Below are 21,373 nucleotides of genomic sequence, written 5' to 3' on the forward strand. Positions count from 1 at the left end.
AATACTCCCCCTGTTAAAGACACACTTGAATTGAAATGGCTTTAATTTTTAAAATTGGTTTTCTCTACCTAATGTTTACTTAAGTATATCTCTTGACAGTGAACAGAAAGGCAACTGATCGCAGCCAGGAGTCTACAATATATTGGATTTGAGTAATACCCTATTATTGGAGGACAAAGAGGGTTGGAGAACCATTTAAAGAGAGGCCAGTCTGTTTCCTGTGGCACAGGGCTTCTGCAGTTAATTAGTTCTTGCTTATGACAAGTTAGAACTAATAGCCCCTTAACCTGAGAGCTTGTCACCGACCTGTAACATTATTGCCCATAACCCTCATTGAACTTTCTGCACTTACTACCTTGAATTGTTGGCTTGTGTTTGTCTAGTATGGTATCCATCTGGTTAGTCAGTTCCTTAAGCGTTTCACTGGACCTTCTTTGTGCCTCCTGTCTCTAACCCAGGGTCCTGTACAGAGTAGCACTTGGTAGATGTGGCATTTGGTGTCTCCCTTGTCCTAGTCTTCCAACTAATACTCTGTAAAAGATGGCAGCCAACGTAGTAAACTGCTTGACAGTTCCACCTATCAGCTTTTCTGGATGGGCATTCCCAACTATTTTTCATGCTCCAGCCTTCCAGAGAAGCAGATGTATCAGTCAGGGCTGGATTATAAGGCAGAAACCACACAGTAACTCAATCAAGAATTATTAAGTACAAAACAAAGAATTGGGGTAATAAGGGATGGGTTAGTAAGAAGTAAAGAGAACTCTGCAGTGAGCCCTGGCTCGGTGGTAGTGGTGTCAATGCTGGTGGAATTGCTGGGTATCCACACTCTGGCATTTGCTGGAAATCTGCTCTCTAGATTTCAGGTAAAGCTGTTTCCGGGGAGGTGTCTTACAGGAAGCACTCTGCTGTGTAAGTGCCTAAGAAGAGTACTTGGGGGAAGCAACTGGCTGCTGTGGGAGCACCTGGGGAGCTGAGTGCTGCTGCTTACATTTCAGGGCACCTGGGATCCAGCAAGAGTCCCTTTGTAATGTCTCTCCAGTGACCTCTCCTGACAGAGCTTAACATTGTGCCAGAGGGCAAAAGAAAAATAAGGGCCCAACCCAGTTTTTACAGAGCAGTCAAGGAAGGATTGATTTGTGACTCAGAGGCAGTACATTGGCAACTGGCACAATCAACTTGTTCCCTGTTCTGAATATATATAAGTTTTGGGGAGATAGGTTGTTATTAACCCAATAAAAAGGTTGCTAGGGAAAGTCACATTTAGGAAGACTAAAACATTTTTTTCTTGATTCTAATTTAAAAATTCTGAATATAAGTTAGGTAGTGCATGTTATAGCATGGTAAGAAGCTAGGAAAATTCCAGGACAAGCAGAATAGGGAAGTTAAGACAGTTAAACAGCAGTTTACAGCCACCTAGTAAATCCTATCTTCCCTAAACCAAGGATACTTAAGAATAAATGGTTTGCAATTCTCCTCAACCTGAGAGTAAATAGCTCAAATTACCCTACTCAGGGAGACAGATAACAGAAATCCAATTAGTGCCATTTACCAACCACACCCAAGGACAGACAAATTAAGAGAATAAATCTCATTTTGGTACATCAGCATAAAGCTGATGAATATTCTATTGTTCTGCCCCTAAGACCTTCCCTAAACTCCCAACCTTTAAAACTCCAGAAAATGAAGGTCCCAGTGCGCTTTCCCTCCAGAGAGCATGCCCTTGCCATTCCTTCCCTCCTCTCCTTCCCCCACGGGCACTATCTCCTAAACTCCAAGGGACCCCAAGAGATTCGCAAAGAGGGGAGCAATGAGCAGTGGCAGCTTGTCCTGGACTAACTCCCTGAACCTGTCTCCAACTCCCCCTTTTCTCTGACTTCCCAGTGAGCCAAAGCAGCCCAGCCTAGGCTCTCCTGCTGCTGCTTCTATGTCTTTCCTTGTTTCACTGTCCTAAGTATATTTTTGACACTGCAGATGCTCTTCAGTTATTGGCTCTTAGTGCATGTATAAAGGATAGAGGATATTTTGAAGGGTAAAAGCTTGTGCTCCTGAACCAATATAGCATCCAGAGGAAAAAACAGATGGATATTTTCTAATCACATCCCTCCAAGATCTCAGGAAAATTATTCCCATTTATATTCAACATTTGCAGTTGGAGGCCAAAAGGGTATCAGTAGGTTTTACTGAATCCACATAATTATAGTAGCAATATTTTTGTACTAGCTGAAGTGTGAAAGTAGCAAATATTTTCATAGTGACATGCTGCTTCGCAGTAGACTTCCCATCTTGCTAAAGACCACATTTCTTTACTGAAAGCTATTTGTATGGATTGAGTGGCATAATTCACATTTTCAGCTTGGTAGGGTCACGTGCAGTACTAATCAGAGTTTTCTTTCCTAGGGAGTCTCAAAACCAGCTAGCAATCTGTATGTGTAGGTGCCTGAGTTTACTCTTAGATGTAAAAGATAACACTCCTGCTATTTGACTGATAGTGTGGCCTTTAACAGGCACCTTAGCTATCTGCTTTCTGAGGCTTTGTCCTTGACTTACTGTTTAATGTCATCCTCCTGATTCATCCTGGGGAGTTCTCTGTGAAATTGTAAACTTGTGAATATGAATGAATTTGAAAGGTAAGGTACAGTTTTCTTAAACTAATATGTCATCTAAACACAATGATATTTTTCAGCTATATAGTCTTTATATAGTAATGTTGTATGTGAGTGATAGCATTCATCATAGCAATGATTTCTAACCTTTTTCTTTTACCATACGAGAATCTGCTGAGAGATTTGGAGACCCCCGCACTCCCCACCACACACATAGCATTTTGAATAGTTTAAGGAATATTATATGCTCTTTTGTATTAGATTACGAAATTAGAAGTCATTGTCAAGGACAGAGTTCAGTCTCCATGTCGGTAATTCCTAGTCTCAGTCTGTAGTAAATTGGAAAATGTATTCTTTATTCTCTTAGCAATTTTCTCTTGGATCACATTTGGAACTAAACTGGGGTTATGTTTAGTTGTGAGTTACATAAAGAGCAGCATAATTTAGGGTTAAGTTGGCTATAAGAAGGCAGCGAATGCTGCCTAACTTGGAAATTACCAGATGTCAGCTACTGGGGTGATTTAAGGGTTGGGATCAAAGTCCAGAGCTAAGAGTCAGAGGCTGTCTAAGAACAGGAGGGTGAGTTGAATGTGTTGGGGAAGTCAAGGGAACAGTTTCTGCCTAAGTCTGAGAGCCTCTGTCCTGAAGCAGGGAACATTTCTGAGTAGTGACGATTCCAGATTTAAGAATGGAAATAGTTATTCTATGTTTAGAAATATCATAAGGCAGAGAACTACCTGGAGATGGGACTCAGGTACAGAGTTGGGTAGCATGGATCTTGTGGGGAGCAGATCTTACCACACATACATTGAAAGGTGACTCTTGGAGGCCTGTTTTATGTCAGGGGTTTAGATAATTTGTTTTATGTATTGTTTAAGATTTATGACCCAGGCTTAAACCAAAACAGAAGGATTTACATTAGACAAATGGAAAGAATAACTTCCTTACCATAAGAACTGTGAGAGACTTTTTACAAAGGGAATTTGGGTTACCTTCTCCAGGGTGATATTTCTTAATATTTTTAGGATGTGGACTCTTAGATAAGGTCAATGACTCTTCAGTTAAGTTGCCCCAACTCTTTCATCTATTTAGTACAGAAAGAACTTGTGATACCAATGATGTGTTATATCTCAGGGAATTTGTAATAGGACCATATAGAATATGTAACTATCTGCTTTGGGAATAGTGGTATAAGTGATTCTTATTTGAACTATACTGTCTTAAATACAATTTTAAAATCTAGTTGTTAAATATTGATTCTATCATGTATCAGTATATTCTATAGTGTTTATCAAGTGATCCACAAAAATTCATTCATAATGATACAACTGACATTGGTTTATTGCTAAAAGGCTCTACTAGCATTTGAAATGACCAACCTAGGATACCACTGAAGATCTACTGATAGTTTTCTTCTTATGAATTGTGGAAATTCCAACTTTTAAATTGTATATGAGGGTTATAGGAGCTTATTTGTGTTGTTCGTTTGTATTAGTTAGGATTCTTCAGAAACAGAACAAATAAGTGTGTGTGTGTGTACACACATATATATGATTTATGTAAATAAATTTATTATAAGGAAGTGGCTCACGTGATTATGAAAGCTGAGAGGTCCAGACCAAGGAGAGCCGAACCAATGGTATAGTTTCAGTCCGAGTCCAAAGGCCTGAGAAGCAGGAGAGCCAGTGTAGACTTCCAGTAGGAATCCAAGTCCGAGCATAAGACTGATGTGTCAGCTTGAGGGAAATAAAAAATAAAAACAAATATAAAATGTAATGTAATGTATAAAAGAAAGCATAAAATAACAAATAGAATGCAGAGGGAAAAGTTTTTCTTACTCAGTCTTTTTTTTTTAATTTAATATATTTTATTGATTTCTTACAGAGAGGAAGGGAGAGGGATAGAGAGCTAGAAACATCGATGAGAGAGAGACATCGACCAGCTGCCTCCTGCACACCCCCCACCGGGGGATGTGCCCGCAACCAATGTATATGCCCTTGACTGGAATCGAACCTGGGACCTTTCAGTCCGCAGACCGACGCTCTATCCACTGAGCCAAACCGGTTTCAGCTTACTCAGTCTTTTATTCTATTCAGGCCTTCAAAAGGTTGGGAGAGGTCGACTCAGATTGGGGAGTTCAATCAAATGTTAATCTCATCCAGGACCTCTCACAGACACACTCAGAAGTAATGTTTAACCAAGTGTCTGGGCACCCGATGGCCCAGTCAGGCGGACGCATAAAATTAACCATTACCCTGTTCAAGAGCAGCCAGACTTTGTAGCGGAACACTGAGAGTCCCTCTCCAATTCTAATAAGTCCTTAATTTTGTTCAATGGATGCCACATTTTAGAAATTCCTAGTGAACCATTTAGTCAATTGCTAGGAAATAACCTTTGTTTGGACATAAAGTAAGGAATTATGCATTGCTTGCCCTACAGGATCGAACAATAGACTTGAACTTTTGGTTGATGGCTCTTGAGTCTATCTGTGGGCCTTGGCATCATGTATGGAACATGTTTTTGGTAGCTTCTTATTCTGGTAATAACACCATCTCCTAAGCTGTTGAGGAGGGAGTGAAACCCTGGCTCTGAATTTCACTCTCTGAGGACCTTAGAGAAATTATTTGACCCTCAATTTCCTTAATTAAAACAAGGACAACTCCTGAGTTGTGGTTAAAGAACCTAGAATGATGCCTTGTGAGAGGGAGATTCTCAGCAAAGGTTAGCTCTCCTACCCATACCCTTATATTTATCTTGAAAATAGGTGTCTGTCCTAAATTCCTGTGTGGTATAGATCTACCTGTGCATCATCAATATGAATCAGATATCTTGTGGGTCTTACTTTTTAGGTCTGTACTACTTTTTTTTAAAGCCACTTCTCTCTCTTCTGTTGACTAGTACATCTTCTATCATCTTCCTTTAGAGTACGTGATAGCATTTAGATGGGTCTCAGTCCTATTACATTTCATCCACTGGCACCTTGAATGAGCTGTTTAAGTACCTGAAGAAAAAAAATGCAATCCCTTTCTCTCTGCTTTATCTGTCTTCATGGCCCAGGAAGAGGATGACAAGAGATCGCAGTTTTAAAGTTGACAGAGAATGGATGAAGTTTTCTCCTTTAAATGGTGGTTGTCATGAGAACCAGTTCACATCAGGACAGGGTATTTTTTATTGTTGCCATTGTTGCTTTTTGCCTGAACTCATCCAGATGTTGAATCTTTCATGTAGTTTGTGCACAGCTTCATGTAACTTCCTTGCTTTGATGGATGGAAGTTTCTGATGTTTTCTCTGTATAGGCTAGACATTGGCAGGATATTAGTCTATTTCCTTCTTCCATTAGTACCCCTAGGAGAACCCCAGTAGAAGAAAAGTGCTAACAAATATACATGTTATAATATGTTAGAGTTGAAAAAGCAGGCAAACCAACTGACCAAATTTTGGGGATCCACAGATCTTTGGGGCCTGGGAGGAGGCAGAAATCACTGATACTCTACCGGCTTTGCAGCTGAGTGCAGCTGGGCCTGCCAGGAAAACAGCCCTGAGGAGTCCCATGGGCACCAACTAGCTATTCTGAGTATAATCCTGAACCTGCCTTCTTGAGAACATAGGTTTTTGTCACTAAGCAAGAAACTCAGTAGCCTCTTTGAGATATTCATCTTGAAAGTTTCTGTCGTGGAGGCTTCATGAGGGGAGATTTGGAAAGACGATGCTGTCCAGCAGGATCTGTTCCAATTTGCAAATGAAGGTCTAGTGCAGGGTGGGGAAGGGTTGCGGGGGGCCGGGGGATTCCGGAGGGGTAGGGAGTGGTTCCCTGGGAAAGCTTCTGAAACCTTTGGAATTTGTCCATTTCAAACTTGAGGGTCTTCTCTTCTATAGCATCCTTGCCAGCCTGGCAGAAGTTGCCTTTCTGACGCCAATGTTTTGGGTTTTTTTTGTAACATCTTTCACCACAGAACATTGACTGTTTCAAATCTTCCCATTATTTCAGTGGCACAAAGCTTCTTGTGAGGAGAGGAAATAAGACAAACAGCAGGGGACAATAAAGTCTGCTTTTGTAGTGCAGAGCTTTGATGCATTCCCTCCCCTGTGTTAATCTCTGTAACCTGATTAATTGGCAGGTGGTGTGTTACAAAAATCCAGGGAATGACAAAACTGATTCAATAACAATTAGCTAAAACAGGAATGGACATCCCACAGAGACCTGAGGACAGAGTTGTATTTAACTGGGCCCTTTCAAACACAAGTCTTCTCAAATGATGAACAGTAGAAGATCTCACTTAGGGCCAGTTGTTTAAAGAAATTAAAAGCTGTGGAAATTAGCAGCTGAAATCCACTTGCTACCTCTTTAATATGTCTGTCTATTCATCTCACTAAGACATCTGATTCTTCCTCCAAAGTGATTTGAATACTTAATATTTGCTGAAATGCTTTAGTTGGATTTTAATAATGTAATTGAATTTGCTTGCTGCATTCAGGGGAAATGAAGGCTTGGGGATTTCTGTGGTAAGATATGTGAACGTGCTTATTTTTATAAGTGCTTATTTTACTTATTTCTCATCTGTGAACCAAGAATTAATAAACAGTGGGTCTGCAAATATGAGGGCTGTATTCATCAGAGTTACAGGCTTTATCTGTCACTCTCCAAGTGACTGGCTTGTCCCTGAGGCTCAGATGTGATCTGCTTAGTGACAAGTTTTGGTTGAGGTGAATTGGATATAGATTGCCTTTGTGTTTAGATACCATGTGTTCTTAGAAACCTCATCTTAAACAGGATTATCCTATATAATAAAAGGGTATTATGCAAATAGACCGAACAACATAACAACCAATCAAAGTGTAATATGTTAATGATATGCTAAGGCTGCTCAACCATTCATTATGACGTGCACTGACCACCAGGGGCAGATGCTCCGACCAGTAGATTAGCTTGCTGCTGGGGTCTGGCCAATTGGGACTGAGCGAGGTGGGCTGGACATGCCCTGGAGCCCTTCCGCAGTCCCTCCTCGGCCCGATCGTGCACTGGTGGGGTCCCTCAGCCTGGCCTGTGCCCTCTTGCAATCTGGGACCCCTCAGGGGATCTTGGAGAGCCAGTTTCAGTTCGATCCCGCAGGCCACTCCCCTTGGGACAGTGCCAGAGGCAGGGCTCATGGCTGGCAAGCACTGCTGTGGCAGTGTGAGCCTCTCCTGATTGGGACTGATTGGGCATGAGCCTTCGGCAGGCACAGTGGGGCTGGGATGAGCGAGCGAAGTGGCAGGTAGGAGCTGCAGGCGGCATTGGACTGTGGGTTTTGGCCCAATCTCTGCAGGCCACCCAGAGGGACCCCACCCGTGCACGAATTTGTGCGCTGGGCCTCTAGCTGTAAAATAAGTTCCTAAGTGATATTCCTTTGTTTGCAGAAAAAGGAAATCTTTATCCCTGGGGGTAATATTAGAAGGCTTATCAAAGGATCTTTTTAATTAAAAAAAATTTTAAATTGATTTCAGAGGGGAAGGGAGATGGAGAGAGAGATGGAATCATCAATGATGAGAGAGAATCATTGATCAGCTGCCTTCTGCACACCCCACATTGGGCATTGAGCCTGCAACCCAAGCATGTGCCCTGACCGGGAATTGAACTGTTACCTCCTAGTTCATGGGTCAATACTCAACCACTGAGCCATGCCATGTGGGCCTTACCAAAGGATCTTAAAGAGAAATTTGAAGTGATCCAGGCAGTGAAGGGGTGCTGTGTTCCAGATAGTGGAAGTAGCAGATTTGAAGGCATGAAGATAAAAAAGAGTGGGATGAATTCCTAGACCATGTATTATGGACTTGCTGGAGCAGGGGGAAGAGATAGGAACTGAAGTTAGAGAGAGAGGTATAAACTGCTTCATGAAATGCCTTCTAGGTAACCTTATGGAATTTTAGCTTTAGTTTAAAAAGAATGAGAAGTCTTTAATAATTTTTAAGCATAAGAGTGATGCAGTTAGATTGGCATTTTAGAAAAAGGATTTTGCAGAATAGCCCATGGCATGGAGCAGTGTAGGGAAAGAATGAAGATGGTGAGACTGATTACAAGATTATTTATAATCATCCAAGAAACCAAGGCAAAAAAAATGGCGGGATGACAGATATGAAAAAGGTGGATTTGACAGTATTAAGGAGGTGGAATCTTCTGGCTTTGGTGGCTGCATGTAGTGAAGGGTGAGAAAAGGAAAGCATTTGATTTTGGTTTGCTTTCTTGGTACCATTTCCAAGGTTAGGGATCTCAGGAGGAGAAATGCTTTGGAGTAAGGGTCATGAGAGCTAGGTTAGTTTGTGATCTGTTTAGCTGGAGGATTTGCAAATGGAGATGACCACAAGGCAGGTGTGTATATGTTTATGGACCCTTGCACAGTCAAGGATGGAGATGGAGATTCTGATCCATCAGCATACAGGTGGTGGTTGCGGCTAGGAGTTTAGCTGCTTCCATCTAGGGGAGAGTAAGCAGAGTTAGAAGAGGACAAAGCTGAAAATAAGGCCTATTGGATATAAACATTTAGTGACAAGAAAGCAAGGAGGGCGCCACTGTGAATTATGACCAACTTAACTGTAAAGAGGAGAGAGGGTAGTCTGTAGCATGAATTGGGATTAGTGGTAGTTTTGTTTGTGGATTGTTTAACAGGAAAATTGAATATGTTTACTGAGGAAAAACAGCCAGAAGAGAGATTAAAGGTATAAGGGACATGGGATGATTTCTAAGAATTTGAAGAGATTGGGTGTAATCAAGTCTTTGGGAGAGGGGTTACAATGCCTAAGAGCCTGACCAGAGAAAGGCATATAGCCCCTCCCTCACCCAGCATAACATTTAAGGTGGGCAGGAAGGTTTGAAGCATGACTACAGAGACAAATGCATTCATGAATGGAAATAGAAGGCCAGAGGTTGGGGGCTCTCTTATCTGATGACTTCTCTTTTCTCAGGAAGAGGGCAAAACCAATTTTATATCCTCCCTGGTGAAAGTAGGTGGGACAGACATTTTCAGGAGTGAGATAAACGATGAGAGTAGTCTCTGAAGTTAATTGGAGATAAAAACTACCACTTCCTTCTCTGAGATTTAGTTCTTAACTCAGCGCATGCTTAAAGAGGCAGTTCTAAATTAATTAAGTAATTAAAAAGAAATGAGCAAAGCATCTGCTGTGTTGAAGGCACTGTGATGATGTTCCTTACTCTTGAGGTCACACCTGTTATACAGAACCCTTTCCTATTGCTCCTAAGTTGGTTTAGAAAAACCTGTCTTCTTTCACAGTAAGATTTTGAAGTGTTGCTGTTTGGGTTTTATCTCTCTTTAGCATGCTGATCTCAATCAGAGGAGTATATGGTCCCTATATTCAATTTTTTAAGATTTTTATTTTAGACTAGTTCTAGGTTTGCAGAAAAATTACAAAGACAGTACAAAGAGTATTTGTGTATCCTACACTTAGTTTCCCTTATTATTGACACCTTACACTAGTATGTATATTAATTAGTAAACAAATTTTTTGTATATTTATTTTTGTCTGTATTTCCAAACGTTCTTGCTGTGGCCTTTTCAGTTATCTTTGGCAGTGAGAGGAGCACTTGCCTATTGATAATTCAGAAACAGGAGTTGAATCAATAATTTGAACAATCTCTCTTACTGTCTTTGTGATTGTCTTGTCTCTGAGAAATCTGAGGGGGAAGTAGGATGCAAAGAAAAATAAATACCCAACTTGAATTTTATCATGTGAGTATAACCCTGGTGTCAGTTATATGTGTCTTTAAAAAAAAGGTGTTATCTAGTAAATACAGTTTGTTAGAAAAAAATCTTTTAAAAACGGACTCATGAGTAATAATGAAAAGAGCGGTATTTGGGTGCTAAGATAATACACCCTCTCTAGATGGCACTGGTTTTATACTGGCCCATCAGTTTTGAGCTATAAAAGTTCTCTTCTGCTGAACATCATGTTAGTGTTCACTAGCACACTCTTTTTTACTTCCCACCCAGGAGAACACAGAGCGAGGAACCTCTTTTATTTGCTGTAAGAGTCCATTCATAACCAAGTCATTATGAGTGGTATGGAAGTTGCTGATAATTTTGCAAGTAAGAATGAAGAGAGCATCAATATCATGTAATCTGCAGTGAAATCATTCTGAAAAGTTTTAAATGAGCCTATCTCTTCTCTCCAAGTCCCTTATTTTATTGTCTGGCATGCACTTTTCGGCCCCAGGATATTTCAAAATCCTTCAAAAAGAAACTCTTTAACAACTTGTATTCTATGGGCACCTTTAGCTTTTCACTTCTCAGCTCTATTATTGTGACACACCTCAACTGCCAAGGAATTATTTTTACATTTTACTCAGAGACTATTGTTTAAAAACCATCTAATTAAACTGGTAATCTCTTGAGTCACATTCTTTCTAATAGAGTTATACAGCTAAATTAAACATTTAAAAATATAATTTTGCAGAAATGTTTTAAGATTGTAAGCATAGCTTCATTCTAAGACAAAGCACATCAACCTCAAAATGTTATTTAAGTACTATTATTGAGGTTTTAAAACTCCTCCTTTTCTTCCCCATTCTCTCCCCTCCCTCCTCCTCCTCTTTTTCTCTTCTTCTTCCTCCTCTTTCTTTCCCCCCTGCTCCTACTCCTTTCACTCCCCCCCCTTGTTCTTTATTAAAATGCTGGTGTGCATTATCTGAATCATAGTTATGAACTCATTTCTTTCTTGTACTCATCCTGTCTATTTAAACTATTTTGTTTGGCTGTATCACCCAGCAGTATTTTTCCATTAACATTATCTACGATTATCTCTTTAATACTCATGTTACTTGTACTTGCATTGCATATTGTTCAGAGCAAGTATGCTGTTAAGGGCTGCCCCATAGGCTTTAGACTTCTACTCTATTACCTCAGGCAAAGATTGACTTATGAACCTAAAATTAACTGAATTGGTGATAAAGTATGGCTAATTGGCTTACAAACTAGTTAAAATTTCAAATGCTGTTGAAGTGACCTTATATTTGTTTTGATGTTATAATGCAGAAATATTTGTAATCTGCAAACATTATATCTGTTTCTGATTTACCTTTTTAAATGTTGTCTTCATGCTGCTGCCACAATTTCTTGTTCTTTATTTTTATTTTTTGGTTATTTAGAAAGCAAGCATAATTGTTTTCTCTCACTGTGAGGTTAGGCTAGCCCTCAAACCTGTTGCCTAGCCTCAAGTATCTCAGGCTGGAAGGTGGAATTATTTCATCAGCAAAGATTAAGATAAAATGCAATGAATTTGTGCCCCTGTGCATCTCACATGTTTTAAAATATTCCTGTTTGGTACCCTTAAAGGACCTTGCCTTTTATGAGCCCCCAGCCACCACAGGGGCTGCTTAAATTAAGGTTTTGTCTTTATTATTTTCTGTGCCATGTCACCTTTTAGAGCTTTATAAAATGAGCAACAATATCAGAAACTCATGTCTTTTCCCCCTGGAGGGTTTCTTCTGAAGCACTTTTGGGTTTGAGCAATGTTTCTTCCCTTTTTCATCTGTATGAAGAGTATTTACTTGTTCACCTTTCAAGCATTTCTTTTCCACATTTCTACTACTGCTGTCCTTTGGTTCTCTTTTTCCTCTAGTTAAGGAGGGAAGGACTGAGCTACCCAGTATCAATTGTTGGTGTTATAATAAACACCACAGAAATATCAGCCTCCCTAGACTTGATATGGCCTCTACCATACAATGCCTTCCTGTTAATGATGCAGAACATTGTTGTAACTCACATTTGATTTCAAAGCAACCCTCAAATGACTGTTCACATTGATGCAGTTGCACCTGTTAATGCATTCTAAAAGCAAACCTTAATTATCATTTTTGAAGGGTTTATTTACCTTGCACAATAAAAATTTAATTAGGATAAATCATCACTATGTTACTAGGTGTACCAGTTAATAATGGCGGATTTTGTAATCAAAGAAAACATGATAATTTCAAGAGAAACATCAAAAGTGCTTTATTCAAAAGTAATGTCCATCGCGAGCTACACATTTTCCCCATCTTTCATGTAATTTGTGGATACTGTCCCAATAGAACTTTTCTTGTTTTGAGGCAAACCATTCAGAGACCCAATTTTCCACTTCTTTGAATGTTTTGAAGTGCTGCTCAGAAAGTGCATGTGCCGTCGATCGGAACAAGTGGTAATCTGAAGGAGCAAGGTCTGGTGAATGCGGCGGGTGGGTTAATAATTCCCAGGCAAGATCTTTTAACATGTCTTTAACTGGTTTTGAAGTGTGTGATCGTGTGTCGTCATGAAGCAAAATTACTTTGCCGTGTCTTCTGGCACATTCTGGTTGTTTCACGATCAAAGCATGGTTCAAATTGATTATTTGTTGTTGGTTGCGATCAGTATTAAGTTTCACCTGGTTTAAGAAGCTCATAATATACCACACCTTCCTGATCCCACCAAACGCAGAGCATTGTCTTCTTTCTGAAGCGATTTGGCCTTGCAGTTGATGTTGATGGTTGACCTGGATCAACCCATGATTTTGTGCATTTGGGATTCTCAAAATAAATCCACTTTTTATGGCCAGTCACAATTCGATGCAAAAAAGACTTTCTTTCGTGCTGTTGAAGCAACGTTTTACTTATGACTTTGCGGTTTTCCATTTGTCTTTCATTCAGTTGATGTGGCACCCATTTTCCTTCCTTTAAAATCTTTCCCATTGCTTGTGAACAATCGGAAATTGTTTGCTGAGCAACGTTTAATCTTTCTGGCAAGTTGTTTTTGAGTTTGACACGCATCTTCATCCAATAATGCTTGTAATTGTTGGTCTTCAAACTTCTTCAGTTGACCTGGACGTTCTTTGTCTTTCACATCGTAATCATCACTTTCAAAGTGTTTAAACCAGCGTTCACAAGTATCTTGAGATGGAGCATGTTCACCATAAGCTTCTCAAAGTACCAGTATATAGGATGCCCAAAGCAGTCTCAGTGTGTGAAACCACTGCAGCGCCTCTCTTCATGTTTTATGTTCAGTTCTTAATCCCATCCATCTGACTCTGTAGGTGCTTTCTACACTGAAGCCAAAGAGATGATAATCTATATGTTGTCCTGGAAATAACTGTGAAGCCTTGAAGATGCAGTTGTGAGTCAGATTTGGGGTGAAATTCAGGCTCTACAACTTACTGTGTAATAGTGTCAAGTTTTAACTTCCTTAAACCCCAGGTTTCTAATTTGAGAAATGGGAAAATAATAAGGATTGTGAGAATTAAATAAAATCATGTAGTAAGCAAGGTAAGTACCCAATAAAATAGCAAGTATGGTAAATGATCAATAACTGTTAGCCATGGTAGTGCAAGCAGCAACAGCAGCACAGTTTGTTATAGGATCATTTCATCTGCCATAGGAAATCAGAGACAGGGTGGTAAGTATTTAGCATTCATATGTAAAACAGGTTGTATAGATTAAACCAATGACCAATGGATATTTTAAAGTGTCCGAATAGAAAAATAACTGCTTTGAGAAGTCCTAAGAAACTCCTTGAAATTTTGCTGTCATCCAAGCCCCCTTTACACTTGGCCACTCCTAGGATTTTATATAGATGTATATTCTTCTTCTGACCATTTGCTTTTTTATTTGCTTTTAAGATATTTGTTTAAAATCCAGGCTGTTTTGAAAAATTCTTTTAGCATTCTAAATTTTAAATTTAATTGCCTTTTGCCGTCCACTTTTATTTTTAAGCCTGATTAGAATTAATTTCTTACACCTGCTTTTTTGTATTTGTGAACTACTTTCCCTGACCTCTGTAAGCAGTTGCAGTAGCAGTGGAATTTGTGTTCTGCGTCATTTGGGTTTGTGCAAGGACACTTGAGAAAATGTCAGAGAAATAGAAGAAATCCTAGTAGAAAAACAAAGGACACAGCCTATTGTATCCAATTAATGGATATCTAATTTAATTTTATTAACAGTGGATGTCTCTCAAACATAAATTTCAGTGAGAGGCAGCCATTTAAATCTCCCTGGGATCAAAGATGGGATGTTTTTAGTCCCAGCTTGGTGAACTAAATGGCTAAGTGATTTTAGCCTCTCTGGATCTTCACCTCTCTGGATTTCACTTCCTTATTTGGGGTTGGCTTAGTTGATCTCTAAAGTCCCTTCCAGTTCTAATTTATATATCCTTTAGACATAGTTGACTTGTTTTCATGTTCTTATTCTTCTGTGTTATATTGTGCAAATGGCCTAATGAATCAATGCTTTTCCTTCTTTCACAGTTTTCTAAACTTTAGTCTTTAATATATGTTATAGGTATTTTTTTCAGATATACAGTACCTATATTTTGCATATTCTATTAGATCTTCATAGTTTTTTAATTACTAATAAATCTTTATTGTTCAGATTATTAGAGTTGTCCCTCTTTCCCCCCCCCCATAGTTCCCCTCCACCCAGTTCCCACCCCACCCTCTGCCCTTACCCCCCACCCCCCACTGTCCTCATCCCTAGGTGTACGATTTTTGTCCAGTCTCTTCCCATACCCCCCACACCCCTTTCCCCCGAGAATTGTCAGTCCACTCCCTTTCTATACCCTGATCCTATTATATTCACCAGTTTATTCTGTTCATCAGACTTTTTATTCACTTGATTTTTAGATTCACTTGTTGATAGATATGTATTTGTTGTCACTTCATTGTTCACAGTTTTTGTCTTTACCTTTATCTTCTTCTTCCTCTTCTTAAAGAATACCTTTCAGTATTTCATATAATACTGGTTTGGCAGTGATGAATTCCTTTAGCTTTTTCTTATCTGTGAAGCTCTTTATCTGACCTTCAATCCTAAATGATAGCTTTGCTGGGTAGAATAGTCTTGGTTGTAGGTTCTTGCTATTCATCACTTTGAATATTTCTTGCCACTCCTGTCTGGCCTGCATAGTTTCTGTTGAGAGATCAGCTGACAGTCGTATGGGTACTCCCTTTTAGGTAACTAACTGTTTTTCTGTTGCTGCTTTCAAGATTCTCTCTTTGTCTTTTGCCCTTGGCATTTTAATTATGATGTGTCTTGGTGTGGTCCTCTTTGGATTCCTTTTGTTTGGTGTTCTCTGCGCTTCTTTCACCAGATGGGGAAAGTTTTCTGTCATTATTTCTTCAAATAGGTTTTCAATATCTTGCTCTCTCTCTTCTTCTGGCATCCCCATAATTCGGATGTTTGTACACTTGAAGTTGTCCCAGAGGCTCCTTACACTATCTTCATATTTTTGGATTCTTTTTTCTTTTTGCTATTCTGGTTGGGTGTTTTTTGCTTCTTCGTATTTCAAATCTTTGACTTGATTCTTTCGATCCTCTAGTCTGCTGTTGGATCTCTGTATATTATTCTTTATTTCAGTCAGTGTATGCTTAATTTCTAGTTGGTCCTTTTTCATATCTTCCAGGGTCTCACTAAATTTATTGGCGGTTTCAAGAAGATTCTTGAGTAACCTTATAACCGTGGTTTTGAACTCTATATCCAGTAGTTTGCTTTCCTCCATTTCTTTCATTTGTGACCTGTTTCTTTGTCTCCTCATTTTGGCCGCTTTCCTGTGTTGATAGCGTGGCTTTGTGTGCTAGGTGTCCTATAGGGTCCAGTGGCTCAGCCTCCCCAATTACCTGAGGTGGACACTCTTGGTGCACCCCTTTGTGGGCTGTGTGCACAGTCTTGTTGTAGTTAAGCCTTGATTGTTGTTGATATCACTGGAAGGAATTGACCTCCAAGCCAATTGGCTGTGAGGATCAGTTGTGTCTTTGATGGGAGAACTTCTGTGCTGGAGACACCCTTATGGGGCAAAACTTGCTTCAGTGGGGCTTTGGTGCTCACTGAGTTTGCCCCCTGAGTGTGTCTCTTATGGATCTGAAGAGTTGTAGTCTGGATGGTCTCTCTCTGACCCCTGGGTACATTGGCTCTTGGATCTCCAAGGAGAGAGGCCACCCAGCAGGAGCTACAGAAATATGCAGATTCCTTCTCTTTGTTTGGGATTTGGTGATGCCCAGATGAGGCCCAGCTGTGAAGCAATGCAAGCTGATGTCGAGCCTTGGGTCTTTTTTTGGAGGCTCTTGGCCTCTTTGACCCAGCTGCAGTACGTTAGGTTTCAGATTGCAAAGGGCCAGGCCATTCATATGCAAAAGCCTCTGCGCACAAATTTGGTGGGGTGAGGTCTCAGGGAATCATCAGGGTGGAGCAAACAGCAATGGCTGACCATCAGCCCTGCCTGGAAGAGGTCCTGTGTCTCTGTGTTCCGCGGCACCATACAGGAACAGTGTTCGCTGCAAGCACCTCTGAGAGAAAGCTGCCCTCGAGTTCCGCCCGATGCCAGACAGTCCAGTTTCTCCCCGTATGAGTCTGGGTCCCCAGAGTCCCGTCCGGAATTGGAGTTCAGAGCAGTCGGGAGCTTGTGTCTCCCTCCCGATTGAGAAAGACAACAGCGTACTCAGTTGCCAGCTCTTTCCGCGTGAGTGCCTCCATACCTCTTCACTTCACTTCTGCACCTCCGCTCCTCCTCTGAGTCTCAGTGTGCTTTTCTCTTTCCTTCTAGTTGTAGAATTTCCACTCAGCCAGCCTTCCTGTGGTTCTGGATGATACCCATTTTGTCTTTTAGTTGTAGTTTTGAAGTGGTTGTTCGAGGCAGCAAGTTCAGGTGTTTACCTATGCCGCCATCTTGGTTTCTCCTCCATAGTTTTTTTTCCAAATAATCTTAAAGTGATTGACTACTTTTATTTAGCATTGTTTGAAGTTATACTATCTGCTAATTATGTGTTTGATATGAGATATTTTTCTAGTATACAATTAAATTAACACAGAATTGTTGAAATATTTATTTTTATGCCTCCCTAAATCTAATAGAATGTGTGCTGCTCTTTGGGAAACATCGGTGTATTTTGGATTTGTTTCTTCAACCATCCTCATCCTCTCCTAATTTTTTTGGTATGTTTTCTATATTTGCACAGACATGCCAGTGCCTCTGATTGATCTACTAAAACTACCCTATAATAGAAGGCTAATATGGAAATTGACTTAACAGTGGAATGAATGGTCGCTCTGGTGCGCACTGACCCCCAGGGAGCAGAAGTTCAATGCAGGAGCTGCCTCTGGTGGTCAGTGTGCTCCCACAGGGGGGACCACTGTTCAGCCAGAAGCCCTGAGCCAGACTCATGTCTGGCGAGTGCAGCGGAGGTCTCCATCCTCTGTGGCAGTGCTAAAATGTTTGACTGCTGGCTTAGGCCCACTCCGTGGGGGGAGCGGGCCTAAGCCATCCGTTGGACATTTCCTGAGGGCTCCCGGACTGTAAGAGGGCGCAGGCCGGGCTGAGGAGACCCCCCACTGAGTGCATGGATCTTGTATACTGGGCCACTAGTATTGGGCATAATGAATAATTGAAGCCTGTTGTGCAAAAGTAGACTCCCAGAATTACGATGTGTTTGATTTTGCTGGACAGTTAGAGGAACTGCTACTTTGCAATTGCCTTAGTTCATTTTCCTAGCCTGAGGTTCTCTCTATGTACCCAGGTAATGTGACACTTGACTACAAGTCTATACAAGAACTGGTTTAATTTTCATTCTTGTCATGAGAATAAGTCCTTTAGGGCTATTTAACTAACTCCCAACTTTGTCAGACACTGTGGACTTTTACTTTGGCCTCACTTGCTGTGATAGCTATCACAACTAATATTCAGTTTTTCAGTTGGTACATTGGGTAGGCACTATTCTCAGTATTTCTCTCTGCCTTTGTGCTTTCTATTGTGTTACTTCTTCAATGCTTTTAAGAATTTTTGACATTTTTAGTAGATCTATCAGGTTCTTGTTAATATTACTAGAAACAACAGTTAATTTATTACTTAATTAAAATTTTTTAAATTTTATTTCATGGGACATTAGGTAGAAAGAACAGTAGATTCATTTGCTCTGTTCTCCTTGAATCAGTCTCCTAGCAGGTAAAGATCTTCTTTGTTGTTAAATACTGGGATACTATATTTTGGTAAAGAAGTTTATGAATAACTAGTGGCACTGCGCATGAATCCGTGCGCGAGTAGCTCACTGCCACATGCTGCAGCTGGCTGCATGTAGCTTGCTGCCCGCCCTCTGTAACTCTCCCCTGCTTGTAGCTCGCTGCCCTGCCCTCCTGGTGATCGGTTGTTACGCATCACGGCATAACGACCATTTGCATATTACCTCTTTATTATATAGGATAATAGCTCTGTTAATAATTATGATTGTGATGATAATGAGGAAAATTTATTTAGCCATTACAGTGTGCCAGGTACTTTATATTTTTCATGCATTATTTTATTTAATTATTATAAAGTGTCTTAAGTTAGTGTTATTATTCATACTTTGCAAAGCATTATCTGAGGCTTAGCTACCCTGTCACTTGCTGGATTTACCTGGATAGTAAGTGGCAGAAATATGCTTCAATCCCGGTCCTGAGCTCTGGAGATACAGGGTTAGCAAAGTCCAGCATACTTCCCGCCCTTGTTAATTCCTAGACCAGGCATCCTCAAACTACGGCCCATGGGCCACATGCAGGTGTTTTTGCCGTTTTATTTTTTTACTTCAAAATAAGATATGTGCAGTGTGCATAGGAATTTGTTCATATTTTTTTTTAAACTATAGTCCGGCCCTCCAACGGTCTGAGGGACAGTGAACTGGCCCCCTGTTTAAAAAGTTTGAGGACCCCTGTCCTAGACTATACTTTCTACCTAGTCTCAGCACACATTCTAAGGACAGTGTGCCATGGTCGGGGATATAATTTTAGAGTCTGAAAACCCAATTCACTGGTATTTCCACTAACATTGAGGATAATGTCTCTAGTGAGGAAATGATTATAAGTTAACACAAAAGTAAAATGAGAGATCAGCAAAGATGAGAACAGTATCTTTTAATTCCCTAAACACTATAGCACAATGTTTTTATTCAAAGTCGGTACTAAATGAATGTTAATTTGAGTATGTTCATTGGCTATAAGACAATGGATTTTATTCCCACATTATGTTTTTTTATATAGATTGACCAGGATACTATTTTTATTTGTTTATATGATTCCTTATGTTTATAGTTATTTGCTGGTATAAAGGATGGAGAAAGCCTGCAGCTCTTTGAACAAAGTTCTCGTTCTGCCCATAAACAAGAGACACATACCATGGAGGCCATGAAGCTCGTAGAGTTTGACCTTAAGCAAACACTTACGAGGCTTGTGACACATCTTTTTGGAGATGGTAAGTATTCAAATGCCTTTGACTTTGGGGCTTACATATTCAGTAATTACCATCATTCTTAAGTCATTAATATAGCTGTGTCTAGATTTTTTTGGTCTAAGTTGTGGCTTAATCATTCAGGTCTATAGTGAGGTAGAACTTATGGATTTCCTGGTTCATTCCTGTGAGGAGCAGGAGTATACTAAAATAGAATTAACTAGAGAAAGAAAAAGTGATGATATGCTGTGATAAGAATGAGAATGGATTAAAATCAGGTCATTCATCAATAGTGAGAAAGTGTAGAGACTGATTATTATTCTTGTATAACTATATTGTCATTAGGTCAGACTTGGATGATGGGGCAATATTCTCTTTTTTCTTTTCTCATTTATTTATTAAACATTCTTTAGTTAGAGTTAACATTCAGTATTATATTAATTTCAGGTATACAGGATAGTGGATATACTTCTATATAACCTACAAAGTAATCACCTTGATAAGTCTAGTACTCACCATACATAATTATTACATACTAGTGGCCCGGTGCATAAAATTTGTGCACGGAGTGGGGGGTTCCCTCAGCCCCGCCTGCACCCTCTCCAAATGGACATCCCTCTCTCAATCCAGGATGGCTGGCTCCCAACCGCCTGCCTGATCGCCCCTAACTGCCTCTGCCTGCCTGCCTGATTGCCCCTAACTGCCTCTGCCTGCCTGCCTGCCTCATCGCCCCTAACTGCCCTCCCCTGCCAGCCTGATCTCACCCCCAACTGCTCTCCCCTGCCAGCCTGATCTTGCCCCCAACTGCCTCTGCCTGCCTGATCACCGCTAATTGCCCTCCCTTGCCAGCCTGATCTCACCCCCAACTGCCCTCCCCTGCCAGCCTGATCTCGCCCCCAAGTGTCCTCCCCTGCAGGCATGGCTTCCCCCAACTGCCCTCCCCTGTCGGCCTGATCTTGCCCCCAACTACCCAGCCCTTCAGACCTGGTTGCCCCCAACTGCCCTCCCCTGCTGGCCTGATGTCGACCCCAAGGGCCCTCCGCTGCCGGCCTGATCTCGTCCCCAACAGCCCTCCCCTGCTGAACTGATCTCACCCCAACTGCACTCCCTTGCTGGCCTGATCTTTCCCCCAATGGCCCTCCCCTGCCGGCTTGAACTTGCCCCCAACTGCTCTCTACTGCCGGCCTGATTGCCCCCAACTGCCCTTCCCTGCTGGCTTGATCTCGTCCCCAACTGCCCTTCCCTGCTAGCCTGATCTCCCCTAACTGCCTCTGCCTGCCTGGTCACCCCTAACTGCCCTCCCCTGCTCTCATGATCTTGCCCCCAACTTCCCTCCTCTGTCGGCCAATTTGATTCTGATTGGTCGGTTTCTATGCCAGTCCATGTCAAAAGCTCCACCTCCTAAGCAGTCATTGGCTCCTCACACTTAACCCAGATTAGGTTCTGATTGGTCGGTTTCTATGTCAGTCAGCATCTCTGGGCCTATCAACGGGGCCTGATCAGAAAGACGGGGCTGATCAGCAGCCCTGGTGGAGGCCTGGAGAGAAATGGAGGTGCAGCTGCTGGCCAGACTGAGAGAGAAAGAGAGAG

General features: G+C 41.0%; 1 protein-coding gene across 9 annotated transcripts in view; it reads left to right on the top strand.

Moving 5' to 3' along the window:
* The window catches only part of FARS2 (phenylalanyl-tRNA synthetase 2, mitochondrial), a 572,601-nt gene that overhangs the window by 150,182 nt on the left and 401,046 nt on the right, over positions 1 to 21,373 (top strand). For all 9 annotated transcript variants that reach the window (XM_079777471.1, XM_079777466.1, XM_079777467.1 and 6 more), the window contains one exon: positions 19,648 to 19,807. In XM_079777471.1, the coding sequence (XP_079633597.1) occupies positions 19,648 to 19,807 (160 nt within the window). The remainder of the gene's footprint in view (positions 1 to 19,647; positions 19,808 to 21,373) is intronic.

This window comes from Cnephaeus nilssonii, assembly GCF_951640355.1.
Source record: "Cnephaeus nilssonii genome assembly, chromosome: 7".
Taxonomy (NCBI): Eukaryota; Metazoa; Chordata; class Mammalia; order Chiroptera; family Vespertilionidae; genus Cnephaeus; species Cnephaeus nilssonii.